Below are 20,534 nucleotides of genomic sequence, written 5' to 3' on the forward strand. Positions count from 1 at the left end.
CTTCTACCTCCAAAGCAGGTGGGGTGGTAAGGAGGATAGGCAGGTGCTGCATGCTTCTCTGTTGGGGGCGGGGCTAACTTGTTCATTTCCCAGCCATCCAGATGTCCAAAATAATCACACAGAAATCTGTATTAATTGCAATACTGTTTGGCCAATACCTTAAGCGTATTTCTGGCTAACTCTTATATCTTAAATTAACCCATTTCTATTAATCTGTGTATTGCCATGTGACTGTGGCTTACACAGTGGCTACATGACTTCTCCTGACTCCACCTTCTTTCTCCCAGCATTCAGTTTAGTTTTCCTGCCTAGCTTTATTCTGTTAAGCCATTGGCCACAAGCAGCTTCTTTATTAACCAGTGTCAATAAAGAATATTCACAGCGTGCAGAGATGAATCCCACATCAACAAGCACTGGTAGTTCTCACCTGCATTAGATTCTTCTCTTTTTCTTAAAATTTGAGAAATTAGCCCTCCAATGAAGAGTGACATCTGGCCCGGTGCTTGGTGTGCACAGCTGTGCAGAAGCCTTGCACAGTGTCCCATGTGTGAGACTGTGTTGATGGCCTTTTAAAGAAATTTTATGAGTGTAACAGACATGACCCAGATTTACAATAACATGCCTATGTTGTGGACAGCCCCTAGATTTACAACAGCATATTTATGTCATGGGGCCCATGTGTCCAGTTCACTCCAAAGTGCATGCTTATCCTATGCTCACTTCCTGGGACAATAGGTGTCCATTTCAGCATTGTTGGAAATCAGATGATCAGAAAAGCCTGCGGGAAACAGTCCTTACCAGTGCTTTGAGCAGCTCCCAAGGAAGTAAGGGAGCTCCAGAGACCAAGGAGGAAAGAGAGCGAGACCTGAGGGGAAGGGACCTATGCTGATGATACACACTCTGCTAGTGTTTGCTGGTTTCCCCCAAAGTCCTGATTCGTAGCCCCATGGGATCAGATGGTGAGATGTGACTTTGCACAGAACTATAAGGTGGTAGCATGTGACCCATGTCACTATATAGTGACTGCGTGTGACCCGTGTTACTATATAGTGACTACATGTGACCCATGCTACCACCCTAGAGACCCCACCTTCTAGGAAGTCAGCCTAGGGACTTCCTCCTCCTTCGTGCTGGAGAGTGTTGCCCTGGTGACTGTCTTGGCCCACCCTCAGTTCCAGTAGATGGAGACACTGGAATAGAAAGTGGTATACAGAGAGCTCCCTCAGGTTCCTGAGGGAGACCCGTGCACAACTGGAGGAGGTGACCCCAGAGGCAGACTGTTCAGGGTTTGTACAGGTGGGACCCAGGTGAAGGCCAGCTGCAAGCTACCACAAGACAAAATGTCCATGGCAGCAAAGCCTTGCCAATGCCTGGCAGGACAATCAAAGTCCTCAGAGGGACTTGAGAAGTAGCAGATACAGAATGAATGAGCATGTAACGATGAGAGTGGAGACAAGAAGGCCTGCAGAAGAGTGAACGAAGCAGCAGAAAGGCCTGGGGCAAGTGGAGAACAAAATCAGCCTGCCAGCAGAGCGGTGCTGTGGGCTGTGCCCTGTGTGCAGCGCTTACCGTGTATCAGGTTCCCACTGCATACCAAACGCTTTTCTCAAGAATATTAACAAAGGGGCTGGAGAGATGGCTCAGAGGTTAAGAGCACTGGCTGTTCTTTCAGAGGACCCAGGTTCAATCTCCAGCCCTCACGTGGCAGCTCACAACTGTCTGTAACACCAAGATCTAACACCTTCACACAGACATACATGCAGGCAGACACCAATGCACGTTAAATAAATAATAAAGAAGGAGCCAGGTGTAGAGGAGCACACTTTTGATCCCAGCACTCAAGAGACAGAGGTTTGAGGTTCAAGGCCAGCATTCAGGAAATCCAAGGTTGGACATGGTGAGGCCCTATCTCAAAAAAAAAATTAATAAAATAGAAAACTCTGGTCAAGACTGATTAAACAAAACAATGGAATTAGTATTAACAAAAATAACACAAGACAACAACCAACAAATGGAATCAAAATCATATGAGGTTGGTTTTACTGGCTTCATGTGCACCTGTTTAGAAACCTGGATAACGTATGCCCATCTCCTTTACCACCAAAGAAGGTGTAAAAGGTTCTTGGCTCACACAGCTCAGACCATGTGCCACAGACTCATCATCCTGATGGAAGAGTCCTGGGGTTCAGCACATCCGTCTGTCGAGGCATCCTTATCCAGCATAGCACTTCACAGAGCGCTTAGGAAGAGAAGGAGGTGAAGGAAGTCCAGATTGGAAAGGAGGCTAATCCAACCACCCTGTCCTCAGACAGCACAACTTTCCATTTCACAAAAGTCAGAACTGCCAAAATGTTAGAACTGGAAAATTCCCTAAAGTTTCAGGGTACAGAACCAGTGTCCAAAAGGTATTTCCATATACCCAAAATGAACTCGCTGAAAGAGAAATCCAAACAAAATCAAAGAAACTCTAGGAGCTAAACCACCATGGGACCCTGAAGTCCTCCTGTGGGGACTTATCAGGAGAAAACTTAATTTGAGAGCCAAAGGCACATGCAGCCAGCATTACCAGTGCTGTTCATGGTAGAAGTCCTCCCACCCTCTGATGGACGAATAAAGATACTATGATGAAGCTGGATGGTGGTGGCACACACCTTTAATCCCAGGGCTCAGAAGGCAGAAGCAAGCAGATCTCCGAGTTCAAGGCCAGCCTGGTCTACAGAGCAAGTTCAGTGACAACCAGGGCTACACAGAGAAACCCTGCCTCAAGAAAGAAAAACCAATAACAACAACAAAACAAAGAGAAATAAAAAGAAAAGAAAATATGATGTGTAAAACACAGGGTAACACTGTTCAGCCACTACATATCAAATTTGTCATTTGGAACAACGTGGATGGAAATGAAGGAATAGTGCAGAAGTAAAGCCAGCCAGGAACGGGAGGACACAGCCCATGCTCCCTTACCGATGGAAGCCAGTCTCACCATAGTAGAGGGTAGAAGACTGGAAGGGTGGGACATCCTAGAGCTGAGCGGTGTTAGGATTACTGGTGTGGCTGATGGCGTGGGACGTCCCAAAGCGGTGTTAGGATTACTGGCGTGGCTGATATCAACTCTGAATTTCAGAATCTTCAGTGGAGAGGACTCTAGTTATTCTCAACACAAATAGATGGCAGATGTGAGGTAGTGCCCAGCCAGCCTCTGCTCCTTACACAGTGTGTGTGTGTGTGTGTGTGTGTGTGAGAGAGAGAGAGAGAGAGAGAGAGAGAGAGAGAGAGAGAGAGAGAGACCATGACCCATAAATATGTCAGTTAAGTTTTAGATAGATGGTAGATAGATAAATAGACACACACAGAGAGGATAGTACACCTCTCAAGAAGAAAATGTAGCTGGTGGCAGTTAATGCCTGCTATTCCAACATCCTAGCCTCTTAGGAGGAGCAGAAGTTAAAGGCCAGTATCAGCTATGTGGAGAGTTCCACACCAACCTGGGTTACCAAGGATCCCATGTCAAAGAAGGAAGAAGACAAAGAAAGAAGAGGATGAAGAGGAGGAGGAGGAGGAAAACAATATAGGAATGGTGTGGAGCCATCAAGATGGCTCAGTGGGTAAAAGTGCTTGCTCTGCAAGATAATGTTCTAAGTTTGGTCCCTGGATGCCATGGTATGAGAGGTGAGTGTGGATTGTGGCCAGGCCCAGCACCCAAGCAGGTCCATGCTGCTATCCCTTGCCTGGGCTTTGGTAACTGTTAGGGTCTGAACCAGCCAGCCATCTGCCACTTGTGACCACATGCAGCTTTGACTGGCCATTTCCTAGTTAACTCCTGGGTCCAGATGACACGTCCTCTGTACTAGTGACTAAAGGTCCTCCGCGGAAGTGGTTCCTGCTCCTCCTGTACCAGGGTGTTGTCTGCTTTATTCTGTGGCTTGTGTCTTGGCCAGTGGCTTTTATTGCTGAGTTTTCTCCTGTATCAGGGTCCCATTTGACAGTCTCAACTTCCTGTTCTCCCCTTCACTCTCAGGACGCCTTGCAAGAGATGTACAAGCAGAAGGGCACATTCCCAGGAGAGCCGATCAAGCCTGCCCGAAGGCCGTGGACCCTCCTGAACTTCCTGTGCTGGGCCACCATCCTACTGTCCCCCCTCTTCAGCTTTGTCCTGGGTGTCTTTGCCAGTGGATCCCCTCTCCTCATCCTGACGTTCTTGGGGTTTGTAGGAGCAGGTAAAAGAAGCACAGATATGCCAGCTCCCATGCTGGAGTCACTGGGCCACCACCCAGGGCTGATGGCTTATCATGGTGACCCTGGGAGGCTCCTGCATGTTGGGCTGTGGAAGTTGTGCCCTCCTTTCACTCTAGTGTGGCTTCCTGTTCTAGAGCGGCTGCACACTGAGAGGAAGGGATTAGGGGTAGGGAATGGCAAGACCAGCAAGGGTGCCCTCGTGAGGCTAGCCTCTAACCTTCTCTCTCTTGTCTTTAAAGCTTCCTTCGGAGTCCGAAGACTGATAGGAGTGACCGAGATAGAAAAAGGCTCCAGCTATGGCAACCAAGAGCTTAAGAAAAAGGAATAATTAATGCTGTGATTGAACACCCATAACCTGACGCGGTATCCAATTAACTCAATTAAAAACAGAACACACGAGAACGAGGGAAAGAGACACTTAGAGACTATTTTTCTTATTAACTGGTGACTAATATTAACAAAACTTGAGCCAAGAGCAAAGAACTCAGCTGCCAGGTGAAGATGGTCAGCCAGCACCCAGGGTCCCATCGGCCCTCTGCGGGGACAGAGGCGGGCTTGGGGAAGGTGGTGGGGCTGTGGGGCTCCCCCAGAACTTTGCCTCCAAGAGGCGGCCTTGGCTGCTCTCCCTTCTTAAACTTAGAATGAGGCTTTTGTTTCTTATTTGTTATTTTGGGAACTTAACCTGCCCCCCACCTTGTGCCCTGCACCCCAGAACACTGGCTCTTCATGGGTGCCGCTGTCCTCATTGGGGGACAGGTCAGCTGGATCCTTCTCCTACAGAGCTCATTTGTCCTGCCCTGCTTAGCACCTCTGCTTCTAGCCAGGGGGAGGAAGTCTTAGAGATAAGCACACACTGAATGTAGATCTGGCCCCTTTGCCCCTGCTCTGTCCAGGGGCTGAAGACCACCCCTCCATCCTCTGCAGCACCGTTGGCACTGCCTCTCTGGAGGCTGTGTTTTAAGCACCTTATGTCTCTTTTTAAAGTGAACGCCCAAGAACTCTGCAGAATGTGGAATCCCTGAGTTCATACAGCACCTCCATACAGGTCCATGGCCCCCTCGTCCTCTGTAGCCAGCAGGCTGAAGTCCTGCACCTGGGCCCCACACCTCCAAGTTGTGGTGTCTGGGGGCTCCAGCCTGTGGGACTCCTCTGGGACACTCTTCAGGAGGTGGTGTCACCATCAGGCCTCCTTGTTCTCAGTCAGACACATTTAGTGCTTGTTAGAATTAGAATTTATTTTTACAAATTGGTCTGTGGCTGGCTCGCAGCTTCTCCCTGCCCTCATCCTTTCTTGCCTCTGCCCAGGAAAGTGTCATGGCTGCCATCCACATCCACCGTTGCCCAATACCACTTCAGTGACAGAAGCTGTCCTGGCAGACAACAGGGGTCCTCTGCCTGCACTTGGTGCCTTGCCAGGGTCCCGTGGGCTGGCCCTAGAGGCACATTTTCCTCCTTACTCAGCACAGGAAGGCCTGCCTGGTTTCTGGGAGATCTAGGTCCTCGGGAAACAGCGTCATATACTTTTACCTTCTGTCTGGAACCTTCCATAGTCCCTTTTACAGTCATTTCGCGTTTTCTAACAAGGAAAAACCGGGTATTCTTTCTGGCATACTGCAGCCAGAGTTCAGAGTAAAGGCAGAGAAGATTAACAGGGCACACCAGAAGAAGGAGACCTGGAGAAGCCTGAGAGTAGTCCGGGCCTGACTCCACATGGCAGCTTTGTCCACTTTACAGACGATGCTCCTGGCCTCCGCGGTCCGTGCACAACAGAGTGGCTGTGGACTGCTCCTCTTGCTCCTGGGCGGTGGCAACAATCACGACTGCTTGTAAGGGTGAAGGGTTAAGTCAAGCAAACCGAGACACTGATTCTCTCCCTCCAGGTGAAGGCTTGCCTGCCCTGGCCTCTGCCAGCTCTTGAGCCATCTTGGGCACTCCTGAGGGCCAGCTTCCTTTCTGATGGGGTTTTTCTTCTGCCTTTCTGCCTGCTTGAGGTCTCTGTCCTTCCCCCCACCCACCGTCACCTCACAAATGCGAAGGAAACAGGCCAGTGGGCCTGCCATGCATGCACCTGGCCCCGGATAAAGAGAGCTCAGAGCCTTCACCATTTCGCTAATGCCTCTGACTTCCTCAGAAGCCCTGAGTCTTGAAATCAGTTTGTGAATGGCCCGAGGAGTCCAGGCTGCAGGCTTTGCTCTCCTAGGCCTCCCCCTGCTTATCTCGAACGCAGCGCTTCTGAGAGCAATACAAACTACACTAGGAATGTGGGTGTGGGTGGTTTTGGGGTTTTGGGGTTTTTTTGTTTCGGTGGGGTCGGATTTTGCTTTTCATCTGCTTCAGAAGGATACGGGGAGGAGAGCCTCTTTGATTTTTCTATTAAATTAATAAATCCCAGAATAATGATCTTCTCTTCTTCCTTCACACCCTGCTTCACATGCCTGCTACAGGCATGGCTGATGTCATGCCTGGATCCAGATTGAAGGTGCTGCTGTAGCAGCTTGCTAGACTTCAGGGAGCCCCTGCTAGAAGCAGTAGGCTCAGGAGCCAGAGGCATTCTGGAACTGGAGTGCTTGGTGGCCTTGGGAGGAAGGGCCTGGACTGCTAGACTGGCTCTACTTCAGCTTCCCCAGCGGAGGAGACCCCATAACGTCAGCTCAGACTGGGATGTGGACTCCTTACCACTCAGGCTCAAGAGCCAGATACATGAGGGCGCCTGCCAGCTCCCTGATAAACCTTTCCACTGTTCAGGTGGTCTCTCACCCCTGGTCCCTGGATACACCATGTACCTCATGTAGGCCTCTCTGAAGCTGTCCTGAGCTACAACTGTGGCTGCCATTCTCCTGACTGCCAGTTGTGTTTCATGGTACCCACCTGGAGATTATCCACACAGAGCATCCAGGGACTTGGCTGCTCCCTCTGAGGGCTTTGTGTTAGCATCCTCATTGGTGGCCGTCCTGCAAGAAGCAGGGACAATAAGCTAGGGAGGCTGAATGGTCAGCATGTGGGCAGTTCAGAGATCAGCGGCACTCCTCTTGATGAGACCTTTAACCCAGAGAAAGAAGCCACTTGCTATCTGTGGGTATTTGGTGACTGTATCCATGAGTCACATTTGCAATGCTGTAAGGCCCTGTCCTCGAAACGGTCTGATGAGCTCTGACCATGCAGGCTGCTAGATAATATACCACAACAATGTAACAACTCTTTCTTGTAGAAAGGTGTCTCCACGATGCCTTGACTCCCCTCCCCCCCTTTTTGTGCACCTTGCCCTGAGAATCTTTTCTGTCTCTTCTCAAGTCCTGCCTTTACGCCATCAGGAAAAGTCAGGGTTAGACCCTGCAGTGGGTTACATTCATATGCAGTGCAAGAGACGTCAGGAGACCATCCATGCCCACCAGGACTACTTTGTATCAGGTTCAGGATGGAGTAAGTGGTTCTTCCTGCATGTTGCCCTGTCTCTGCCTGAGACCTTATAGGACAAGCCAAAAGTAGCCTTTCTAGCCCTGATGACTTGCACCTCAGCTGTTTGTCCCACACACAGACCCCACCACTAGCTAGATGCATGTGATGCTTAGTGCTAGCCGTTTGGTGTGGCTTCTAGCCCCCCGCAGTGTCATGAGGCTCAGGGTTAGAATGGCGCACCTGAGATGCCTCCTGCCTTCTCTCTATACACATCTTTGGCCTATAGGCCAGCCCCACACCAAAGGCACCTGGGCCTGGGTGAGGGTATCCCTGCCCTGCCTTAGGCCTTGTCCCAGAGTCTTGCCACGGGGCTGTCCGTTGGGTGCTGACACTCAGGCCCCAGACCCCTGCCTACAGGGGCCAGGATTTGAAAATGCAAGTTCAGGCTTTGGGTGAGCAGCTTGGCTGATAGGGTGGACATATGGATCGGAGTTTATTACAGGCATTTGAAATCAGTTGATTCAGGGGAACGGTGGCATTCTTACAAACCACTCCAGAAGTAAACCACTGAGAGCAGCCACTGGAGACGGTGGTATCATCTCTTCACAGACCTGCGAAAACTGTGAACTCTGTTCTGACAGGTCTCCTGGAGTTTTCTTTTCTCCCTAGCTTTTTGGGTTCCTTCTGCTGCAAAGGTGTTGGGAGAGAGGCAGACTGTGAATGAGGCCCGGAAATGCACTACATTGTATTCTATTAAACTGGAGTTACTTGATTCAAAGAAGAGCTGCACTGCTCTGCTTGTATTTATTGTCTCAGAGTAGCAACATTGTGACAATCAAACGGGACTTGCCTCAAGGCCTGCCCCTCCCCGCGTCTGTACCAGCGAGTCCTCTAACTACAGGACTGGCTCTTTCTGGAGCCACGCAAACCACGAACTCTTCTGATCTCGTGCTGTGAGGGTGGGCGGACATCTGAGCTTCTTTTCTTCTTTCCCATTGCCGTCTCTGACTGTGGGCAATCTCAAAGGGATGCTTTGTCTACAGGGTGCAACTGTGTTATATGGATGTTTCCTTTTGTACACTTCTTTTTACAAGTTTGCTCTTCACAAGCTTTCTGTGGTAAGGACAGCAGTCCATGCTCTAGGAAGACGTCCAGGTCTGGGAGCTGACTTATGCTTCCCAGGATCTACTGCCCGGCTGTGTTGACTGCTATGCAAAGCTCTCCCTGTCCGCAGCACGTGGAAGGTCACCCAGGCAGTGTGGCACGCCTGCTTGGTGGAACTTTCTAGGCAAAATGCATAGGTATCATAATTGTTTATTACAAACATTGTTGTGAACGAGGGATAAAATGTCCACAATATATGAGAAAGTGACTCTCTGCCTCTTTCTTTCTGGTCTGCATAGATTTCCAGGAGGAGACAACCCTCACATGCTTCCTGTTCCTTGGAGCCACCTTCTCCAACCCCTCGTGCCCTGCCTTCTTTCTTCTCCCTTCAGCTAGCAGCACTGTCTCAGGGCCCCATAGCCCAGGGTTTCTACTCTGGGCAGTAGAAAGGGAACTCAGCTGGCCTGTGAAATGCTGAGGGGCTCAAGCCTCCACATTGGGTTTTAAAATCCATTGAGGCACTGGAGAGATGGCTCAGGGGTTAAGAGCACTGGCTGCTCTTCCAGAGATCTTGAGTTCAGTTCCCAGCACCCACATGGTGACTCACAACCATCTGTAATGAGATCTGGTGCCCTCTTCTGGTGTGCAGGCATACATGCAGACAGAACACTGTATACATAAAAGCCATTGAGGAGGCTGCAGAGATGGCTCCGCAGTTAAGAGCTCTTGCGGTCCTCCAGAGGAGACCCAGGCTTGATGCCCAGAACCCACGTGGTACCCCACAACCATCTAAAACTCCCAGAGAATCCAGCGCCCTCTTCTGCCTCCTTGGGGACCAAGAATACATGTGTTACAGAGACATACATGCAGACAAAACATTCATAAACATAAAGATAAATCTTTTCTCAGAGTTCAACACCGCTGAGGAATGAATGGTTTTCAAAATCAGCAGGCCTATATCCTGAACTACTTTGATAAAAAGCTACCTTCTTTCTTTGAAGATAACAAAGAGCCACTTCTCCATTAAAAGGGAAATTGGCTGGGTCTGTAGCTCAGCTGGTGGTGTAGCTTAGCATTCACGAAACACTGGGTTCCACCCCAGCACCACATAAAGCAGGCATAGTATTCCACACGGATCATCCTAGCAATTGGGAGGCTGAGGTAGTGGGGTAAAGAGCCCAGTGCCAGCGTAAGCTATGTGAGTCCTCATCTCAGAAAACCAAAGGCAAAGAAGGGGGCAGGGCAAAGGCCTTGTGAGAACAAACCAAAGGCTGCTCCAGTTCTGTATTGTCTGTCTTCCAAAAATAAACTGCACCGCAAGAATTGTGCTGTCCTGCTTTGCGGGAACAGCCCGGGACACGTGTCCTTTGCTGTGGGATATGTCCTTCCAGGGCAGCGTCAGTGCAGTGGCACTAGCTCAGCCTCCACCCGGAACTCTGGGAAGCCCCACACATGTTCATGCCCCTAAGCACACATGGATCACCCACACAAACAGCACACGCGGGAACACAGGCACAGGTACACGTGAGTGCACACCTCAGAATGAGAGAATCCTGTCTGCCTTAGAAGAAAACCCTGTTAGGAAGCAGGCTTTGGAAACCATCCTGTACAAATCTGAGAGTAGCAGCTCGGTGGTAGACAGATGCCCACCATGACCAAGGACCCCAGAGAGGAAGTCCAGATATCCAGGGACATTTCTGAGGTAACCATGCTGTTGCTCGGCCTTGGCTCTGCTGTGAGACAAGAGCTTTCCTTTGCCTAATGTGTCCCCTGGGCCAGACCATTCGCGCACACCCACCATTCACACCTGTGTTCAGGGCTGCTTTTCAGCTTTTCCTGGGTCTCCATTGCTATTAGGCTTCTTTCCAACAGATGTTTTAAAATGGGTCACTTCCTCCTAGCAGAGTCCCATATGGCTGTAATTCACTGGTCAGATCCACCTGTCCACTAGGCTAGCTCAAGCCAATGGTTGTCCTCTGCAATATACAAATGGGGTTGTGTCCTGCTGGGCTCCCATTGCTAGAAGCCAGCTGGAAGACAGGGTCAGGTCCTCTGTGTGTGGCCCAGAGTACACAGCCAGTGCAGCAGAGGAGAGGGGAGAGGGGAGAAGGGGAGGCACCTGTGGAAGGCGCCTGCTGTGAGATATCAGGAGGAGCCCCCAGGGGCCCTGTATTTCCAGATTTGCCACCCACATCAGAATGACATCATTGTCCATCTTGAACTAAAGAGACACATGACTAAACCCATAAACCTACTGGTTTTCCATTTCTTGCTTTTCATTGGTATTTGAAATCACCAGCTTTGGGGCTAATGAGATGGCTCAGACAACAAAGGCGCTTGCTGCCAAGCCTGAGGATCTGAGTTCGATCCCCAGCACCCATATGATGAAAGGCGGGGATCGACTGCTCTCCATTGTCCTTTGACTTCCGGATATACGCGTGTTCATCAGCCAATCAGTCAATGTGGGAGAAAACGTCAAAGTTGGCAGTCACACAGGTGAGCTATATGCCATTACTTCACCAACTCTGTTGGGGCAATGCCTTCATGTGGGGGTCAGGGGGAGTTACTTTTCAGTGACTGTTGAAGCCACTGACCCTTCACTTGGACCCAATAGATGGCAGACAATGGATTGCATTGTTAGAGTACGGTAATTACCATGATGCCACCACGTTCTGAGTATGCGTCCCAAAGAGAGTCACATGTTCAGAGCCTTGCCCTCCGTTTTCCTGTTTCCATCCTCAGAGCACCTGCTTCTCTGCCCGATATATCCTTCAAACCCTACCTCAGGGAGTTGGATCTGAGACCTGGGTTTTCTGTGTTCTTCATCTTGGGTCCCTCTCAAATAAGCATGCCCTTTTGAAAGATTCAGCATTGCCATGGGTTGGCACACAGATTAGTGGTGAACTCGCCATGGCTCAAGTGCACTGGGATGGAGCAAGAGGTGACAAGTAGCTTTGGCTTACCCATCCCTACCTAGTCATTGTCCAAGCCAGGTCGTGGAGTCACCCCTGGGGCCCGTTTTCTGAATGGTTCAGACTGTTCCTTCTCCTCCCCATGCCGTTGGCTGTTTCTGGTGGCTCATGCACACTCTGTAGCTTGGATGAATTAATTTTGCTCCCACGGATGCATGTAGAAGCCACACACATAGCTTGGTTTTCTTCTTTACATTGTCTTTGAGATTTGTATTTCATTTAAATGAAATCCATTTTATTTATTCTTCCCTTTGCTTTTCAAGAATTGTTTGATTTTCTTTATTATCATTGGGTGTGGGTCACGTGCATGCCAGGGCACATGTGTGGAGGTCAGAGGTAAACTTTGGGGAGTTGGCATCTCCTTCCACCTCATTGATTCTGGGTCTCTCTTGCTTCTGCCACTCAGATTGCTTCAGAATAACTGTGAGCTTCCAGGGTGCCTGGACTTCAGATGTGGGACCCTGCAGCTGACTTTTAGGCATTGGGGTGCTTAGAATGGATCCCAAGGCCTTGTATATGCTAAGCTAAGTGGTTACCACTGAGCCACGCCCCCAGTCCCACCAAGCCACGCCCCTCGTCCCTTGCTGATGAACTCAGTCCTGTGCTTGTCTCTGACTCCCAGGTGCTTTGCATTTTTAAAATGGAAGTTCTGGGGATCTAACTCAGGTCCTTTTGTTTGCAAAGCAGTCAGTTTATAGTTGGGGGCCACCCCATACTTGCTCTGGTTTTGATCTTAATGTTTCCACCCAAAGTTCCTTCAGTGTGAACGAACCAGTTCTGCAGTTCCTATGGTAAAAACTCAATTTCGGTTTTCAGAAAATGCCCCTATTTTGGTTTTAAAAGGAGTGTGTAGCTGTGTGAATAACCATAGTCTATTATTACTTCCTCTGGATTTTTAAGGAATGATTTTACATTTACGAGTGCTTTGCCTGCATGTATGTATGTGCCCTACGTGTGCACAGAGCCCACTGGAGCCAGAAGAGGGCATCAGATCCCCTGGAACTGGAAATCCAAATGGTGTTGGCTGCCAAGTGGCTGCTAATCAAACCTAGGCCCTCTGCAAGAGCAGCCAGTGCTCTCAGATGCTGAGCCAGCTCTCCAGCCCCTCTTTAAAAAAAAGAAACGAAAGAAAAAGAAAAAGAAAGAAAACAAACTGTCTTTTTTCATTATACATATCAACCCAAGTTCCCACTCCCTCCCCTCCTCCCTCCCCTCCTCCCATTCCCTCCACTTACCCCACCCCCACCCCATCCACTTCTCAGAAAGGGCAAGACACATTGCTTTGGGGAAGGTCCAAAGCCCTCTCTACTACATCTAGGCTGAGCAAGGTATCCATCCAAAGAGAATAGGTTCCCAAAAAGCCAGTACAAGCAGTAGAGATAAATCCTGGTGCCACTGGCAGTGGCCCCTCAGTCTGCCCCAGCCGTGCAACTATCACCCACATTCAGAGGGGCTAGTTTGGTTCTATGCTGACTCCTTCCCAGTCTGGCTGGGGTCAGTGAGCTCCCATTGGCTGAGGTAGACTGTTTCAGTGCGTGTCCCCATCATGGTCTTGACCCCTATGCTCATATTCCCATTCCTCTCACTCTTTAGCTGGACTTTGGGAGCTCAGGCCAGTGCTCTGAAGCAGGTCTCTGCCTCTGTTTCCATCAGTTGCTGGATGAAGGGTCTATGGTGATATTTAAGATAGTCATCAATTTGACTACAGGGCAAGGCCAGTTCAGGCACCCTCTCTACCATTGCTTAGGGTCTTAGCTGAGGTCATCCTTGTGGATTCCTGGTAAATTCTTTAGAACCAAGTTTCTTGCTAGCCCCATAATGGTTTCCTCAATCTAGATAGCTCTTTCCATCTCAACTATTCCATTCCCTCAAGTTCTCCTTGCCCCTCCACTTCTCCTCTTCCCCTTCCACCCTCCCTTCTTTCCCCACCCGGATGTTCCCAATTTTGTCAGACGACCTTGTCTATTTCAACTTTCCAGGTGTATTTATATATGTTTTTCTTAGGGTTCACCTTATTACTTAGCTTCTCTAGGATAATTGACTATATGCTCAATATCCTTTGTTTATGGCTAGTATCCACTTATGAGTGAGTGCATACCATATTCATCTTTTGGGGTCTGGGTTATCTCACTCAGAATAGTGTTTTCTAATTCTATCCATTTGCATGCAAATTTCAAGATATCATTTTTCTTTTACTGCTGAGTAGTACTCTAATGTGTAAATGTGCCACATTTTCTTTTTCTTTTTTTTACATTTGTTTATTTTTTAATGTTTATTTATTTATTGCATATATAGCATTCTGCTTGCATGTCTGCCTTCATGCCAGAAGAGGGCACCAGATCTCATTATGGATGGTTGTGAGCCACCAAGTGGTTGCTGGGAATTGAACTCAGGACCTCTGGAAGAGTAATTAGAGCTCTTAACCTCTGAGCCATCTCTCCAGTCACCAAGAGCACACATTTTCTTTATCCATTCTTCGGTTGAGGGGCATCTAGGTGGCTTCCAGGTTCTGGTTATTACAAATAATGCTGCTATGAATATAGTTGAACAAATATCATTGTAGTAACTTTGAGCATCCTTTGGGTATATGCCCAATAGTGGTATTCCTGGATTCTGAGGTAGGTTGATTCCCAATTTTCTGAGAAACTACTATACTCATTTCCAGAGTTGTTGTACAAGTTTGCATTCCCAAAGATTCCAGCCCTTCTCTTGGTTTTTAAGACATTCTCCACCTTCTGCTCTTCTGGGTAAGAAATCCAAAGAAAGTATTTCATTTCTCAGTTGGTGATCTGTCCTCAATTGCTGTCTGATTTTCTCCTAGGGATGAAACAAATTCTGCAAGTGGGTTTCTGGGGCTGAGAGAACAATCTATGCTCTGTTCTGGTGACTGAGACGGGACACCCAGCTGGTGACTGAGCACATCTGCCCGCTGTGCCCTAGGGCTAGGCTGGGGGACCTTGGCTGGCCCTCTTCTGGGCCATCTACTTGAGCCGATGTGGGAGTCAGTGATAGATGCGTGGTTTCTGCAGTTATGACTTTTTTGCTTAGGCCTGATGTAAACTGGTGTCCTGTGTTGAGAAGCCTGGCTCCAAGAGAGCTCTTAAATTGTAGCACTAGGGTCAGCAGGACGGCTCAGCGGGTAAAGGTGTCTGCACCCAAAACTAATGACCCAAGTTCTATCCATGGGGCCCAATTATCTCTGACTACACACACACACACACACACACACACACACACACACACACACACACAAATATTATACATAGTGGCATCATCTCATCCCCCTAAATAAATACATTTAAAAATGTAACAAACAATTTTAATGTTGATGCTGCCAGAGGCTGTTAGTAAGGAAAGCAGGCCTGTAGCTGGAGTCTGTGTCCACTCTGGAATCAGAAGTCACTGCCTTGCCAGTGTTCATGGGGTCTCTCGGGACCAGTGTGCCACAATGGAGGATGGAAGTCCCTGAAGGAGAAGCCTGTGCCCATGGGAGTTCTAAGCATTTGTCCTTTTCCTGGTTAGTTTTATTGTGGACTTAACATAGCCTCAAATCACCTGGGAAGAGAGCAACACAATTAAAGAATTGTTTCAATCAGGCTGGCCTACGTTGCTTTCGTTGGCCTGGCCTGAGATGCCATCTTGGGGCATGTTGTGCTGGTCCAGGGTAAATAGGAGTGTTTTCTTGGCAGCACACCACAGTCCTGCTGGGAGGCTGAAACATAACTGTGTCCTATGGCCACTCCAGCGCCTGCTGGAGCCTCTGTGGCCCGCACAACCCATTTAGAGACTGCCCTCCACTAATGGCCATTTAAAAATGCATGACACAGCTCCTGCCAGCTCCTTGGCTTTGAGGAAGATCGAACCCATGATCTCCAACAAAAGCTCAGGGAGCGGGGGACCTGGCTTAAGCCTGCCTACTTTTCCTTCACTCCAGAAATCTGCCAGAGCCTTACCCCAGTTTATGAGCTCCCCAACATCCCTGTCTGTGGGGCTCAGGATCCCCATGTATCCTCTGGGATCAAGGACAACCCTCAGCTGCTCAGATAGGGTTGCAGACAGAAGGTGGCAGTCTCCAAATACAGGAAGCACACCCAGAAGCCATCGCTTATCTGCCTTCCTCCAGAGGCTGCAAGGCACCAGCTCGTGGCCCCGAGTGGATTTCAGTACAGGGTCCAAGCAAAGCACACTAGCTTTTTGGTCCTCTTGTTCAACAGTCCTAGAGTCTTACTTAGGCCCCGCGACTTCTGCTGGATTTGGTCAGTTGACCGTTCACATTATATCTCTAGATGTCCTGTCCCCAAGGTGCAGAGAGTGACACTTAGACAGTGTGTTTCCACCATCACATCACAGAGTCAGCAGCCCAGCCCAGGACCCCTGCTCCCCGACCTCTTCCATCACCTGGGTTCATGCTCCCTGATCTCTCCCCTTCCCTCCACTGGGCTTCCGCTGTCCCCAGATGCCTGTAACTGGAGACATGGTGGACCAGTGGCCTACGTGAGGACAGATAGTTTCTACTACCTCTCCTCTTTTCTCCCCTCCCCCATTCCTGCCCTAGGTCTTTGGCTCAGCAGCTTGTTGGGTAAGAACAAGGATCCAGCTCCATGAGTAGCCTCCCTGCTCTCCATGGACCTGCGCAGTATAAACAGCGACCCGAGCCGCAGTGTGGTTGAACTTGTTCCTAGCTGGATGGTAGAAGTCTGGGAAGGGCAGTGTGGGGGTGTCTCTGGGGCTTCCAAGTACAGGGAATACTGTCCCCTATGATGTGCCAGCTCAGGACTGATTAGGAAAAGATGAGTTGCTGTTTACTAGTCATGTGTTTGGCTTCTGGGATGACCCTCACTTGGTCTGAAGACTTGGGGGCATCATCTGGCTATGGGAAGGGTCTCTGAATGACAGGGGAGTGACGTGGTGTGGGACAGGCATGTTATCTCTCTATGAAGACTCAGTTTTGACTATCTGGGACCTAGAAGTAGCATAGTTATTACCCGGTCTATTTAATGGATTCATGGCAAAGTATTGAAGAGTTCTGTGTTGGCGCCGTTAGGATTGAACGAGATCGGTCAGTGTGAGGTGGTTATAACACCCCTGAGCTTGCAGCTGAGAGGGGACCACGAAGGTCTAGGTGAGTGCTCGTTACTTACTAAGAGCTCTTACATCTCCAATTTCCCCCTCTTGTTAAGTTGCGTTGGCCTGATACTGGCACGGGTTAAACTGCACATGCCAGCAGGCTTTGGGGCTGGTATTTACATATGCAGAGATGGCATATGTCTCCCTGTTCAGAATCAGGAAGAAACGCTGAACAAGAGAGTTGCCCTAGGATAGAATTCCACAGGAAAGTAATTCACAAACAGTCAAGATGTATTTCTTGTGGTTCTGGGAACTGGAAATTCTGGTGCCAAAATGTGGCAGAACAGACCAGTCGGAGTGAGAGAGACCAGCCTTGCAGCGCCAACCCTTCTGTAAGCAGAGCTCTTGGGACCTAATGCAGCCACTCAGCCCACCCTGGCACTGCACTAGGGATTAAATTCCAAAAATGGGCATTGGGGGCACAGTCAAACTCCAGTGACAATCATGAGGGTTTTCTTCTCACATCTTTGATAGGAGGGGTGACAGGGGCAAGCTTCTGAGTTTTTTTGTGACACACCTCACTTTGTGACCGGAGTCATCCTTACTGTTGCTGTGGACAGTCTGCCAACATTTCATTGGCTACTGGAAAGGTGTGCTGGTGACGACACTTCCTTAGGTGTGCCATCTTTGCTGGGGTTCGGATTGATGCCACAGAGCTGCCATAAGAGGCAGCTGTCTGTCTTCATGCTTTTCCTGGGCTCTGGGCTTCACAGCTGGTAGACTTTCCTGGGACACTCTCTGGTCAGGTGGTATTGTGGTGGGGAGGGGGAAGGGAAAGGATTCTTCCAAACCTTCTTGGTTTATTCTCTGTAAAGGATCCATTTAGTTTCCCCACAATGCTCCAAAGTCAGTTTTTTTCCCCCCAGAAAACAACATTTCATCCTAATTTAAAATTTAATGTTAGCTTTAGGGATAAGCATTTTCTTGTTTCAGTACTGATTTTTCTCTTCTTTTAAAAGTTTTGCTTGACCTTTGCTTATCCAAGCGACAAGTTAGTCCGCCTTTCTGTTCTCATTGGGGACTTCAGCTTTTATTGTTATTGATTCCTTCCTTCTCGTTTCATTTAAACAATATTTTCTAATCTTTCAAGTCAGTGCTGGGTTCATTTCTTCTCGTTCTTCCTTTAAAAGAATAAAATTTGGGTCAAAACTGTTTTATGAGGCCTGCTCTAAGCCCTGCCAGCAGTGAACTCATCATCCGGGTTTTAGAACTAGTGTTATTGGGTTTATGTGTACTATGGGGCGGGCCTTCAGTGGAGAGTTAAGAGGAGCTTTGTAGATTTGCAGGTAGACTACCTGTTTGGCTTTGTTTAGTTTCCAAATTTTGTTAATTTTTGTGTAATGTGTCATCCTCCATTTTGGGAGTTCCTGGGCATTTTAGTCTGCAGATCATTCTGAGTATTTCTTTGCCACGAGAAGAGGAGCTGCCCCCTGCTGCCGGCTGCAAGAATGTCCCTAACATCTGCACTGTGGACAAGGTACTTGGGCTGTGGATGGGTTCACCTTCAGCTTCAGCCTCACTTGTGGTGGTTTGAATGAGAATATCCCCCACAGGCTCAGATATCTGAGTCCTTGGTCCCTCGTTGGTGGCACTGTCTGGGAACTGTCTGGGAAGACTGTGGAACCTTCATGAGGGTAGTGCCTTGCTGGAGGAAGAACATCACTGGGCGTAGGCTTTGAGTGTTTATATATTTTCCTATTTCCTGTTCATTCCCTCTGTTCTGGGCTTATGGTTCAAGATGTGAGCTTTTAGCTTCTTGTTCCTGTTGTCGTGACAGCTGCCTGCTGCTGTGTCCCTAGTTCCTCTGGAACCATGAGCTCAGATAAACTTTCCTTTTGTGAGTTACCTTGACTATGGATTTATTACAGCGACAGAAAAATAACAAATGCGGCTGCTCCTAGCCCTGCTCAGCCATTCTCTTTGTTTCTCTTGGAAAAGTCTGCTGCTTTTGATGTTTGAGGCAAAGTCCTACTCTGGAGGCCAGCCTGGCCTTGAACTTCTGATAGTCCTCTTTCATCAGCCTCCTGAGGGCCAGGATTACAGGTATGAGCCACCACACCCATCTCGAATATGTGTTCTTTTAAAAACTGTATTAATTTTTGCAGAACTGAGAGTATACCATGAGTTACAAACATGCTAGGCAAAGTCTACCACCAAGCCCCTCACCCCAATCTTAGGAATCATCTTTGTGAAATTTTTCTTTGTTTAGTCTGCAGTTTGAACCTAAGGTCCTGTGCATGCTAAGCAAGCAATCTATCTACCACTGAGTACAGAGAGATTTTTTTGTTTTTACTTAGAGACAGGATTTTGATGCATTGCTGTGCTTGCTAGTTTTATGTCAACTTTACACAAACTAGAGTCATCAGAAAGGAGGGAACCTCAATTGAGAAAATGCCTCTATAAGATGCATCGGTAGGGCATTTTTTTAGCTATTGATGCGGGAGGTCCCAGCCCATTCTGGGTGGGGCCATAGTGATTGGTGGGGGAGGACCCAGCCCATTGTGGGTGGGGCCACCCCTGGACTGGTGGTCCTACAGGAAAACAGGCTGAGCAAGCCATGATAAGCAAGCCAGTAAACAGCTCCCTTCCATGGCCTCTGCATTACCTCCTGTCCCTGGTTCCTGCCCTGACTGCTTTTGATGATAAACTGTTATATAGAACTGTGAGCGAAACAGACCCTTTCCTCCGCAAGCTGATTTTGGTCATGGTGTTTAATCACAGCATCTGTAGCCCTGACTAGTACAACTGCCTTGAACTTTGCAATCTCCTAGTCTCTCACTTTTCAGAAGCTGGGATTACAGCATGTATCCCCACACTCAGCAACCGGATGCATTTTCTTAAAAAAAATCATTTTATTATTTTTTAATTATGAGGGGGGGTACATGCATGCGACTGCAGGTGCCCATAGATGTCAGAAGACGGCATCAGATCCCCTGGATCTGCAGTTACAGGTGGCGTGAGCCATCCAAAGTGGGTGCCGGGAACCTAACTCAAGGCCCCTGGGAGAATAGTATGCTAGTTAGTTTTTGTCAACTAGACCCAAACTAGAGTCACCTGGAAGAGGGAACCTCAAGTGGGGAATTGTCTTCATGAGACTGGTCAGTCGGCAAGTCTGTGGAATGTTGTCTTGATAAATGGTTGATGGGGGAAGGCCCAGCCCACTGTGGGGGATGCCATCCCTGAACAGGGGATCCTAGAGTGTATAAAGAAGTAGGGTGAGGACAGGAGAGATGGCTCAGTGGTTAAGAGCACTGGCTGCTCTTCCAGAGGTCCTGAGTTCAATTCCCAGCAACCACATGGTGGCTCACAACCATCAGTAATGAGATCTGGTGCCCTCTTCTGACCTGCAGGCATGCATGCAGACAGAACGCTAGATATACAATAAAGAAGGAAGAGGAAGAAACAGGCTGAGCAAGCCAGTAAGCAAGGAGCAGCGTTCCTCCAGAGTCTCTGCTTCAGCCCCTCCCTTCAGGTTCCTGCCTTGAGCTCCTGTCCTGACTCTAATCTATAAGCCAAATCCCCATTTCCTTCCCAAATTCAGTTCGGACTTTGGTGTTTATCATAGCACCAGAAACCAAATAGAAGAGGCAGCAAGTGTCCTTAACCACTGAACCGTCCTGCTCCACCCCAGGGTCTTCAACAAAAATTTCCTTTTATCTGTGCGCTGAGAGATGGCACATCTGCCTTCCCTGGAGACTCTAG

At 48.8% G+C, this 20,534-nt stretch overlaps 1 protein-coding gene across 9 annotated transcripts in view; it reads left to right on the forward strand.

The window, feature by feature from the left end:
* Positions 1 to 8,410, forward strand: part of Agpat3 (1-acylglycerol-3-phosphate O-acyltransferase 3) — a 73,428-nt gene extending 65,018 nt beyond the window's left edge. For all 9 annotated transcript variants that reach the window (XM_075979804.1, XM_075979806.1, XM_075979808.1 and 6 more), the window contains 2 exons: positions 4,016 to 4,214; positions 4,473 to 8,410. In XM_075979804.1, coding sequence (XP_075835919.1) covers positions 4,016 to 4,214; positions 4,473 to 4,561 — 288 coding nt within the window. In that variant the 3' untranslated portion in view covers positions 4,562 to 8,410. The remainder of the gene's footprint in view (positions 1 to 4,015; positions 4,215 to 4,472) is intronic.
* Positions 8,411 to 20,534: the final 12,124 nt, after the last annotated feature.

Source organism: Microtus pennsylvanicus, chromosome 7 (assembly GCF_037038515.1).
Source record: "Microtus pennsylvanicus isolate mMicPen1 chromosome 7, mMicPen1.hap1, whole genome shotgun sequence".
NCBI lineage: Eukaryota > Metazoa > Chordata > Mammalia > Rodentia > Cricetidae > Microtus > Microtus pennsylvanicus.